This window comes from Schistocerca nitens, chromosome 1, assembly GCF_023898315.1.
Source record: "Schistocerca nitens isolate TAMUIC-IGC-003100 chromosome 1, iqSchNite1.1, whole genome shotgun sequence".
Lineage (NCBI taxonomy): Eukaryota > Metazoa > Arthropoda > Insecta > Orthoptera > Acrididae > Schistocerca > Schistocerca nitens.
The window spans coordinates 443,557,554-443,569,404 of NC_064614.1; the positions used below are offsets into that span (position 1 = coordinate 443,557,554).

At 38.0% G+C, this 11,851-nt stretch overlaps 1 protein-coding gene across 1 annotated transcript in view; it reads right to left on the reverse strand.

Moving 5' to 3' along the window:
* The window catches only part of LOC126235948 (uncharacterized), a 30,836-nt gene extending 23,388 nt beyond the window's left edge, over positions 1-7,448 (reverse strand). The window contains exons 1-3 of the mRNA XM_049944922.1: positions 7,330-7,448; positions 6,990-7,155; positions 6,132-6,316 (exon numbers count right to left, since the gene is read on the reverse strand). Coding sequence (XP_049800879.1) covers positions 6,132-6,316; positions 6,990-7,142 — 338 coding nt within the window. The 5' untranslated portion in view covers positions 7,143-7,155; positions 7,330-7,448. The remainder of the gene's footprint in view (positions 1-6,131; positions 6,317-6,989; positions 7,156-7,329) is intronic.
* Between the last annotated feature and the right edge of the window lie 4,403 nt (positions 7,449-11,851).

Here is an 11,851-nt window from a genome sequence, read left to right on the forward strand (position 1 = left end):
AAGCAGGAGATCCCGGGTTCGAGTCCCGGTCGGGGCACACATTTTCAGCTGCCCCCATTGAGGTATATCAACAACACCTGTCGGCAGTTGAGGGTTTCAATTAGCTATCATTTCTAGAGAAGCTGCATGGTCATCAACGGTATCTGTTCTTTCTAAAACAGTTACTGTCGTCATATACAGAAAAAAAATACTGCAAATAAATATTTTGTGGAGAAAAAGAGTAAACTAGTTGATTGTAAAACAACTGTTCTCCGATTTAAATTTTTTAAGAACTTATTTAAATGCAATCTGTGTATCACTGAATTGCATCACGAATGTGTAGCTAGTTTCCGTGTGAAAGATTACTTGAAATATATGACTGACTGTACTGGGGTTCAACATGCAAAGCAGCTAGCAACAGTGACACATAGACTCACAGAGAGTAATGGAAACATCTTAATCCAATATAATAGAGGGAAACATTCCACGTGATGTGTGGATGGATATGTGCGTGTGTGCGAGTGTATACCTGTCCTTTTTTTCCCCGTAAGGTAAGTCTTTCCGCTCCCGGGATTGGAATGACTCCTTACCCTCTCCCTTAAAACCCACATCCTTTCGTCTTTCCCTCTCCTTCCCCTCTTTCCTGATGAGGCAACAGTTTGTTGCAAAAGCTTGAATTTTGTGTGTGTGTTTGTGTTTGTTTGTGTGTCTATCGACCTGCCAGCGCTTTCGTTCGGTAACTCAAAACATCTTAATCCCCTTTTTTAAAAGTTGTGCACAGAAATGAACTGGTTTAATCTTCATAGAAAAGTCAGAGAAAGTGGTGGAAGAGAAGGGAAGAGAATACAATGCCAGCAATGATGTCGTAAAGACACACTGGTGCCATTATTGAGGGTCGTTATATCTCCTGCAATTTGTGTGTGTGTGTGTGTGTGTGTGTGTTTTTTTTTTTTTCCAACAGCAGGAATCAATTGGTTATAACTTCATCATCATCATCATCATCATCAACATAATACTGTAATGTAACATTATCATTAAGAGTTAGGTTCAATGTGTCATCTGTGTAATCTTTATCTACAGAAATTATCACTGGCTTCCTCTAGTTAAACAAATAGGCTAATGAAAATCTGAATGTGGTATTTGTTTCTCTGTCACTGAACAGAGCACACGTTTGTAATTACAGAGAATATTTGCTAGCTATAAGAATAAGCAAATATACATGAAGAGAACAGAATAACAACCGATAATTTGGAAAAAAATAATCTTGGCTAAATCATTCACCAGCAATCACTATTTTTGTTATGTTTGAAGCTCCACCAGTCTAATATTGGCATTACATTTTTTTTTTTTTGGGTGGGGGGTGGGGAAGTCTTCTTCCATTAAAAGATATGGTACAGTGGCTCATAGAATTTTGAAGTTAACAGAACCAAGTACGTTGTCCTGCAGTTGTTTGCTGGTGGTGCTGCATGGTACGAGGCAATGTCTTTAACTGACTATAGAAGGCTAAAGGGTAATGTGCATGGAATTTCTATTTCGTGTGAATGGCAGCTTCCTCTAAATGTGGAAAAATTTAAATTAGTGCAGACGGGTAGGGGAACTAATCCTATAATATTTTAACACAGTATTAGTGGTGTAACGCTTGACATAATCATGTCAGTTAAATATGTGTAATGTTGCAAAGCAACTTGAGGTGGAAGGAGCACATTATATCAGTTGTAGGAAGGTGAGTGGGCCACTTCCGTCTGCTGGGAGAGTTCTAATAATGTGTAGCTCACCTATAAAGGCGATTGGATTCAGAACAGTTATGTGATCCATTCTCGTGTACTGCTCAAGTATTGAGATACACACCAGGTCAACTTAAGGACATAAAAGGAACTCCAAGGCATGCTGCTAGGTTAGATACAAACGTTTCAATCAACATGTGAAATGCCACGCTAGGGTGCAGACAAGAAAAAAAAGTTCTGGATTTTTCCCAGATGTCCCTGTTAAAAATACTTTTTACTGGCTAAAAATGCACATTTTCCAGGTCAAAATATACCACACCCCAGATGAAAGTACATGCTCAGAGCCGTAAAACTTTTAAACCCATTGGATAGCAAATGTTTTATACAATGGCGTAGAACTTCTCATCACTTTAGGAAATGAAGCCCAGCAAAAAGCAAAGCATTTTGGAAAAATCTAATGCGCAGCAACATGTAGATTGCGTATTTTCGTATTATGAAAGTATGAATACGAATTCCACCAAATACATCATGTGAGATTCTGAAGCACTGAAATTACTAGTGAGATGCACTTTTGTCAGCCAGTCTCAGCTCATGTCATGCGATTTCGCCAGACAATGACGGCAGATATTAAGAGCACAGGACATGTGATGTAGTCAATCAACAGGAAAATCACAGTTAAATAGTACAAACACACAAACAGGAAAATTAAATTACATACAGCATATTGACAAAAGAATGCTATGCTTTCACATGAAATACTGGCACCAAAAACTCTATATATATTTACAACAAAAATAAAAAAATAAAAAATATAATTTTTTTTTTTTTTTTTTTTTTTTACAGAAGCTGAATATTTGTGACAAGCAGGATTATAACCTTCACTGCTGTGCAACAAGCATTTCGTGGGTTACCTGGCTGATTACATGTTCTGTCGAGCACTTTGGCATTTCCACACAAAAACCCATTACATGTGAAACTGCTCAAGAACTTACCTCACAGTTTTTTTAAGCATAATTATACTTTCTGGCATTGTTATTGCCCTTTAAGAATATCAAACACAAATGTGACAGTAATATTTTAAATAATGGCATAAATGGCTGGTCTATTGGGCCTGCAATTTTTTTTTACATGGCTGGTCCTCACAGTGTTACGTTTTAAATGAGAGTCAAATGGGCAGTGATTTAAGTAAGACATCCATTGCACATTCTCAAGCGTAACTTAAGCCATATTGCATGAAAGGAAATTTACTATTTACTTTGAAAGTAACTGCCTGAAACCACCATTCACAATATTTTTCCACGACCTGTTAGAAATGCAAACAGTTGAGATGCCAAAAGCAGTTTGTTGTTACGAAGTATTGCATATTCTTCATCCTAAAGCCTCTGGCACATTTTGCTGTAAGTGGACGCTTGTGTGTGCATTGTGTTCTGATTATGTAAATGGCACATTTTCTTTGCATTTTAAGTTTTATTTTGGTGTTATTCTATGATTTATGTTTTATTGCTGCAGCAGCAGGTTAAAGCATAACCGCAAACTAAAACAATGAAAAATTCCCAGGATTCTAAAAAATTCTCGCACTTTTCCTAGTCGTCCCGTGGAATATACACCGAACATGTGATTTAAAATGAGGACCCCTAGAAGAAGAATGACAAAGCACTACTGACAAAATTTAGGGGATATATATTTGTGATGGACTGCAGAATGATCCTACTGCCACCTTGATACATGTTACAACTTCAAAGACAATATAAGAGATGTCAGGGGTTGCAAAAACGGATTTAGGCAGTCATTTTTCCCTCTCATTCCATTTGCGAGGGGAACAGGAAAGGGAATGACAGGCAATGGCAAAGGGTACTACCTGCAGTACACTGTGTGGCGTATGTATGTAGGATACATCAACAGATGACATACAAAACTATTCTTAATTCAAATTATAAGCCCACACAGTGTTGAGCAGTTCATCAGCATTACCAGAACCCATAATGAAACCTGGATAAGTTTTGTTCTTTATATGGAAAAGGAGCAGCTACATCATACTAACCATGCTTCACAGATTGTGGAACAATGTTAACATTTGCTAGTCTTCGCATCATGTCTGATGTGAAGACATTCATAAAGATGCAGACTACCCCAGTTCTCACAAGTATATTCTTAAATTAATAATTTTCTGAACCTCAACAGTTATATAAATAAATTCAACTACAAATTTCAGGTCATGTAATTTCTTTGATAGGCCTAAATATGAAGCGTAATATAGTCCACCTAGGAAAACCTATATGAAACATTTAATTGAAGTTATTTTCCACAATAAGTTTAATTTGTAATATTCCCAAAGTGTGTCCATGAAACAAATTACAGTTCTTCCACATGCTAATATAAGCTAAAAAGTGGAGATTTCCCTTTGGGTTACAGGACTTCAAAATGGAGTAAAACTTTGTGTGAACTTTTTTGGGGTCGACAGAAGCGTGCGATCCCACCAGTCGGCTTCGACCCATGACATAAGGCTGTTGTGGTGTGTGACCTCACAACGGCACGGAATTTCGTTTGAGAGTAGTGTGTTTGTAGGTGCCGTTTTGGTGTGATCGGTGGTGCTCTCTGGTGGTATGTTTATGGGTAGCGTGTTAGTATGGGGTTCATTTGCGTGATAGCACTGCACGTGTGTGTTATCGGGACTGTGCTTTCAGCGGAATATTTTTCAGTGAGTTAACAATTTTAGTTTTGTTATTTCAACGTGACTGTAGTTTTTTTTCTGTTTGTCGTGTGTGAATTTTGGTAAATTGCTTTTTTTTATGTCTTTGGTAGGTATGGATATGACTGACAAGGTCAACAGTTTTCGGTTGTCGGCGATTATGGGGGACAGTGTGTTATCTCTAATAAAATTTCTTCAACTGTTCGAATTTTTGGATGATGTCGTGAAGAAATGAGGCTTACTAAAGTACCAGCGTTTTGGACCAGGGACAGCTGTATGTTGAGAATTCGTAAGGATAACAGGCCAAGGGAAGTGTTCCATTCCAATTTTGTTGGTTTGATGTGTTTTTTGAGGTAGTGATGAGTGTGGATGTGGTTGTAGTTTTGGGTTTTATGATTTGGTATTGGTAGTTTCTGTTGACCTACTTTTTTTTTTTTGTATGGTGGTGTGTGTCTAAATTTGTTTGTATTTACTTTGTCCCCACCCAAAAACCTCCAATTTCCCACACTGTCCCGTTAGTTTCATTAGGTTTTTCAATGTATTTTCGTGTTTGTGGTCATGTTTAGGTGATGACGTCATAGGCGCCATATTGGAGTCTTAGTGTATGGTCGTTTCCGCCATATTTGTGACATCATGGGTCAAAGCAGACGGGTGGAATCGGACGCTTCTGTATTTCCTTTTTTTGGATCCCCTTTACCTCAAATGTCTCAAACCGTGTAACAGTAATGCCTAGAGGACTTTGTTCATATCATAAAGTACACTACATTCTTACAGAAAGAATCCTTTTTGAAGTTTTGTAAAGAAAAATGACCAAAATGTAAAGATAATTGACATTTTGAATTTTTGGATAAAGATGAATGTTCAATACCAGTCATCAGTTTTGATTACTGATACAAAACTACATGACAAACATCATATATCAACAGAGCAACTATAACGTGACATCAGAAGCAATTTTTTTGAAACGGGCTACGCTGCAGATCAGTCTGTCAATGCAACCGCAATTTTGGCTTTCACATTCGCTGGCTTCATCAACTCAATAGCCAACTGTCATTCTCCAACCTAACAGACACTGGATTATACTACAAAACAGGCCATCGCCACCGAAAAACTTTTTTCCTTTCACATTTTTTGCTTCACGAACTAAGAACAAAAGTTCAAAAATATGTACTGACAGGTCATGTCACAGCAGCCATTAATATTGTATCATCGGTCAAAGTCAACTAGTACTGAATATTCCTCTTGACTAATTTTTCCTTTGCTTTCAGTGGCTACGATATTTGAACTATTCCTAAATGAATCCTGCAATTCGTAAATTGATTACTGTATTCAGCAGTGAGTTGACACAGGAAATCCCACAAGGAGACCACCCTTAACAACTATGGAATCTTTTGCCAAAAATGTCAAACAGTACTTTACAATACAATATTTTAATCACTATCATTAAAGTGAGTGCAACATCAGCATACCAAGCTTTAAAACTTAGTGAAATTACATTCGATAAGTTGTGAAAGCTATAAACCAAATTCCTAATTTTATTGAGATTATATGGTAGGGAGACTAGATCAGTTGGGACGGAATGATCAAATAGTAAAATACAAATCAAGGAAATTGAGCCCCTGTTCTCTTATCACTGAAGTAATAGTGTAATAGCCTGTGTCACAAATAATTCCCAAATAAAGAAAGCAATTCTAGAACCACATAGGCCTATTTATCACTGAATAATAAATTAGGATTACCTCTTAGACTGATCTGTGCGAATGATTTCACCATCATCTGATGACTCCGTTTCTTCACTTTCGCTGGATGTAATATCTAATTTTTCGTACTGAAGTAATCTGTCCAACAGGAAACTGCGGTCCCTTGCAATCTTCAACAGACGCCGCTGGCTGTTCCTAAGTGCTTCTTGGAAACACTCATTTTCCTAAAAATTACCCACCAATAAAAATAAGTGATGTGAGATTTTGTAAGATTTAGACACAAAAAAAAGATTGTGGCACAATCGCAGTTTAAAACTACAGAAGAAAGAAGTACATTGTTCTAGCACGAATACCGTTACATCAAAATCAATTCTCTACCTTTATCAACAAGTCTCGCTTCTCTCCAGACAATGAAAATGGGCAAACGCGAAACTATCTTTAATCAGGCAAGGATGAAATACAAAATAGCCTTTCAAAAATTACTGCCATTCTCAGTTTCTACAAATGGCAGTAACAAAACTTCATACAACTATGTAGTCTTACACACACTTAACGCATCTCTCCACTTAACACGGCCAAAATCAAACCTGTGCATCAATTGAACAAACCATCTTCTATAACCCTAATCAGATTTCCGTGTTAGTATAATTCCACGCCAAAACGGGTCACAGTAAAGTTTACCAAACGAATTCCTAAGTAGGACGTCACTTCATTATACCCTACTCCTACACGAGTTAAACATGAAATCGCTATAATGTGTCAAAGCTAATGACGTTCAATAATGCCGCATCATTTCTACGCCATAGTGATAATAACGAAAACATAATATATAGTTGACAGACATGGAAACTTAAAACCAACGTCATCAAACGATAAACTGTCGCAATCGTAACTCACATAGATAAGATCCTTTAACTTCCTTTTCAAACTCCTATACTGGGCTTTATAATTAATTCCTTCTTCTTGACTTTCCTCCTCTTCTTCATCATCTTCATCGTCCTCTCCTTCGGCATTTGCTACTACAGAACGACAATACCATCCATCCAACATCTGTCATCTGTATCTGGAAGAAAAGCAGGATAACTAAACAAAAACACTGTATCATAACCTCAAAACGCAGCACCACCTACCACAATGTATGGCAATTTCATATACAGAGCCAACAATCACGACAAAATAATAAAGCTGTAAGATAAGAAGAAGTGGATTTTTTTTTTTTCACAGTTGTCGTAGTTACCTTCCTACACTCACAACACGCATTTGCAGCAACAACTAAGTTCTATTATCAACCTTCGCGGTTTCGATTAATAAAAGACAGTCGCAACTCGCAAGAACGCGCAAAGCTGCAGTCGACTGCGACAAATGCTATCGAAACATCAAAATATCGTTGGAAAATATTTGGATACATTTCCACGTTTATATATATTAATATATTGATCGTTTTTGTGCTTTAACCGACGATTCCATGCATAACTTGAACACTCATATTAATAACTCTATGACGTTGTCCTAAAGCCAGGTTCATAACGCAACTAATGTGACGCCACAGCTTGTGGCATTGTGTTGTCGCACCACGATTTACCGTTCACACAGGACCACACAAATTCTATAGTCTGTCTGTAAACTCAAGAGCGAGCAGCGCTTTTGGTGGGGGAAGTGGCCTTTCCCGGAAGAACGCTGCCACCGGCCTACAGGGGCACCCAAAATCTGTTGCCCCTTACCTGTCCAGCGGTGTAGATTGGCGTGCAGTGATACACGTCGGTTCTGTTCGTGGGATATTAGCTGTCAGTGTCAGTGTGTTAAATTTGTATACTTACTGATGTACTTCGATACCCGGAAGTGACGGATAATCGTCTAGCATTGCAAGAAAATAGGCAAAATACGAAGAAGTGGAGCTATTTGCGGAGTAACGAGCGTTCGATTGTCTCTAGTGTTATTACAGCGTGTATTAAAGAGGCGGCCCAAAAAGAACTATTGGCTAATATTACCAGTCCCAATGAAATGGGTGGAATCCATGCAAGCGTCACCCTCACCCAATAGAACACGTAAGTAAGGAACGGAAAAATAAGCCGCATGGTTTACTGGAATCACCACGAAGGAAAACTAATAATTTTGGGAGGAAACCCGTCATTATAGACAGTTTCAAAATCACGTGAAACCTTTGATGCTTATGGAACACTAAATCTGTATCTCGGTCACTATTCACCCGATTCTAAGACATATTGGTTAAAACATGTGCGCATTACCTATTCTAAGCACTACTGAAATTTCGTTCGAAACATGTACACCGATTCTGGACTTCTAAGCAAAAAGCTTGACATTCGAGGTGCTTTCACATATTCATTTTTATTTTTTGGTAAGAACTTTATTTGTTAATCTACAGCAATGTTATCCTCTTCAGAATGTTCCCCATTACATACTATACACTTATGCCAATGCTTTTTCCAATTCCCGAAACACTTCAGGAGCTGTTTCTTCGGGACAGTTGATACGTCTCTTAACTGTGCATTTTTAATCTCGTCCATGCTTGTAAAACCGCTGTCCTATAAGGCCTGCTTTGAAATGTTTATACCACTTGTCTGCCTTTGGTTTACTCATAACAGGCTCACCAAAAGCAATATTTACCATTTCTAAAAATTTCATACACTTTATTCCATTCTTATAACAAAATTTAATACAGATTCTTTAATTTATTTTATACAAAACAAATAATTGTTGATGGTGTCAAAACACATGTAAGCTTTCTGACAGCTGACAACAGAGTAAACACCCAATATGGATAACATTGTACACATACTTTAGAGGCATGTTTACAAAGACAGTGCAAATCGGACTAACACAACACACAAAATTATAAATTTCTACTTACTTTTTAAACACTCTTTCTGTTGCAAGAATTGTTAAGTTTCAATGCAGTCCTTCAAAGAAAACTTCTACCTCTTGGTAGAAACACAAAGTAAGAACAGGCCTTAAATTCTACAGACTGATTGCGTTATATGGGGTTCGTTTCACGAATAGCAATAGAGGGACATACATTCACATGAACAGGCATTCGGTTCTCTCTTTGTAGTATAATCCTGACTTCCGTTCTTATGTTAATAATATTTACTCTATAATGTTGTTTCGGAAGAACTATCGTTTTTTTGTATTTCTTATGGTCTTAATGCATTTGCCTAAAAACAAACGCAGCCGAGACGTATCTGTACACAGCGTCGCCACAGATTTAAAGTGCGCGCCGTGGCAGGGCCGGTACCACGTTGTGAAACAGCGTGTAGAAGCGCCCTGTGACGTAGCTGGGTTGGCAGAGTGGGGACTCGCTCGCTCACTCTTCAGTTTACCGACAGACTATACGTCATTGCACAGTTACCAGTATGGCTTCAACTGCAAACATATGAGCGGGTATGAATGTTACAGTGCAGGTCATTGCATTAGAGCTGCGAGAAGAGCTAAATACAAGGAAGACGAAACCCAAATGTTGGATCCGAAAATACATTTCGCACCGAGGCAAATCAGGGATCACGAACACATTTATAAAATAAATAACATTCGGTGGAGAAAATGCTGTATGCTATGCAAACGAACCAAAATCTGACAAGTAAATACCATCTGCAGACACGCCATTCTTCCAAGATTTTAGAATTTATGTATTAACTGATGTATGCAATTTGAATAACTAATTTTTAGATTAACACCTGCTGCATTACACCACAGTCTAACATAACAGTCGCAACACTTCGCCTCGATTTTGTTGCCAGCAGCGCCCCAAGCGGCCGGTAGGTTGAACTGTGACTTCAGCGCGATCGTGAAAGCAAATAGTGATTGTTTATTTTGATTTATACAATGGTTTTTACCATCGGGAGCGTTTGTAACGCAACCAATTGCAGCAACAACAGGAAGAAAAAACAACAGCTATCTTTTTTTAGGTTTCCTAAGGATCGTGAGAGGTATATACCATCATGTTACTAAACTGTATCGTCAGGATTCACTTGCTAACTATATGTGTATAAATGATGAATGTTTCGTTTTAGGAGCAGAAAATGGCTAGTTAATAGCAGACGAGAAGACCTTATGAAGAAAGACTCAGTTTACCTGTACAATAATATTAGGTTTTGCCGGCTACATTTCGAACAAAACCAGTTCATGAACGCAGACAATAACAAACTCGTGTGGAATGCAGTACCCACACTGTTTGACATTCCAAATAAGCCACCTCAACTGACGATGAAGAGGAAACTGCCACAAAGATTCGACAGTCAATCTAAAGCTATAAAACAGTCCTATGACACAGAAGCAGCCAGTTCAACTCTCCATGTATCAGAGCCAGATTCGTGTGAACATCAACACAGACCTGCTTTGGCGATGAAGTGGTTAGATTAAGTGCAGCTGTTCGTGTCTTACAAAAGCGTGTGAAGTGCCAGAATGTGCAGATCGAGCGAAGCTATTACGGGACAAGGAAAGTGCCTACAGACAGATTGTTTGAAAATTATTCAAATATTTGGGTTTTCGTGAAATGTAATGTAATCAGCTCATTATAATGTTTTCAGCATATTTCTTCCACTATTTGGCAGTTGCATGTCCCACTTAGAATAATACAGAGATGAAGGATCTACTTGTGGCAACAGGCGACAATGACACACACAGTAGGCCTCCAGAACGATAAACGAGCTGTCGATCGCTTTCGCATGTAGAGGTACATGTCTGTGGTTCTTACGTGTGAATCTGTGTGTTTATATTCTTTTGATATCAACGTGGTAAGCTGCAATTCTGTCAAATGTCACAAGTGTTTCTTCACGAATGTGTTGTAGCTTGCCACTCGATTCATGGTTTTTGTCCATACTTGCGCTTATTTTAGAATCGTTTTTAGAAACATATGTGCCTTCTGATACTATACAAACTCTTGGAGGCAAGAAACTAACTCGAATAATTCGGAAATTACGTAGTAAATGGATGTAAACAAACATAATGCTTACGACGCGTCTGACGTTCACCTTACCCGCCGCCTTGAGCGCTACTGTCGCTCCACCTGTCAAAAGGCAACAACTTTCACAGCAGTGAGTGTCGCGACTGTTATGTTAGACTGTGATTACACTCTGAGGCTATTTCCTGTATATAATCCACAATTTATACAGTGTTTAGTCTCACAAATTCCGAAGTTTATACGACATGATTTTTTTGGTTACATATTAAGTTTACTTATTTATTAACCCAAAAGTCTTCTAAGATTGTGTGATACATCACTGGTTTGCATTCACACACACACACACACACAGCTACAGAAAATAAAACATATGCTGCAATTCTTGTAACTCCAAAGGCTGCGAAAGAGTACCTGCCGACCAATGGTTTCTCTATTTTCACTAAAACAACGAAAACACGATGTAAACGAATGGAGTGAAGCAGCAATTAATCCACGATCATTGCGATAGAATACATGTTTCGATATACAACCAGCAGCACAAGCAGCAGTGGTGGAAAGAACGTGACACGACAAAGTAACACCATTTATACTTTTGTGACATGACAAAAGTTGCGACTCTTAAATCGCGCCAGTAAAAATATGGAGTTCCCACATGCAGCAACAATAACAGTAACAATAATAATAAAATTTCACTGTCATTCAGCTCTTACAGCAATAGACAAACTCAAAAGCATAGATTTCTACATTAACTGCTATAATAATGTAATTTAGTTTACATGAAATAGTAAAAACTAGTAAGTAGATGTAAGAAAGAACTATTTTCATCTACAAAAAATTCGTC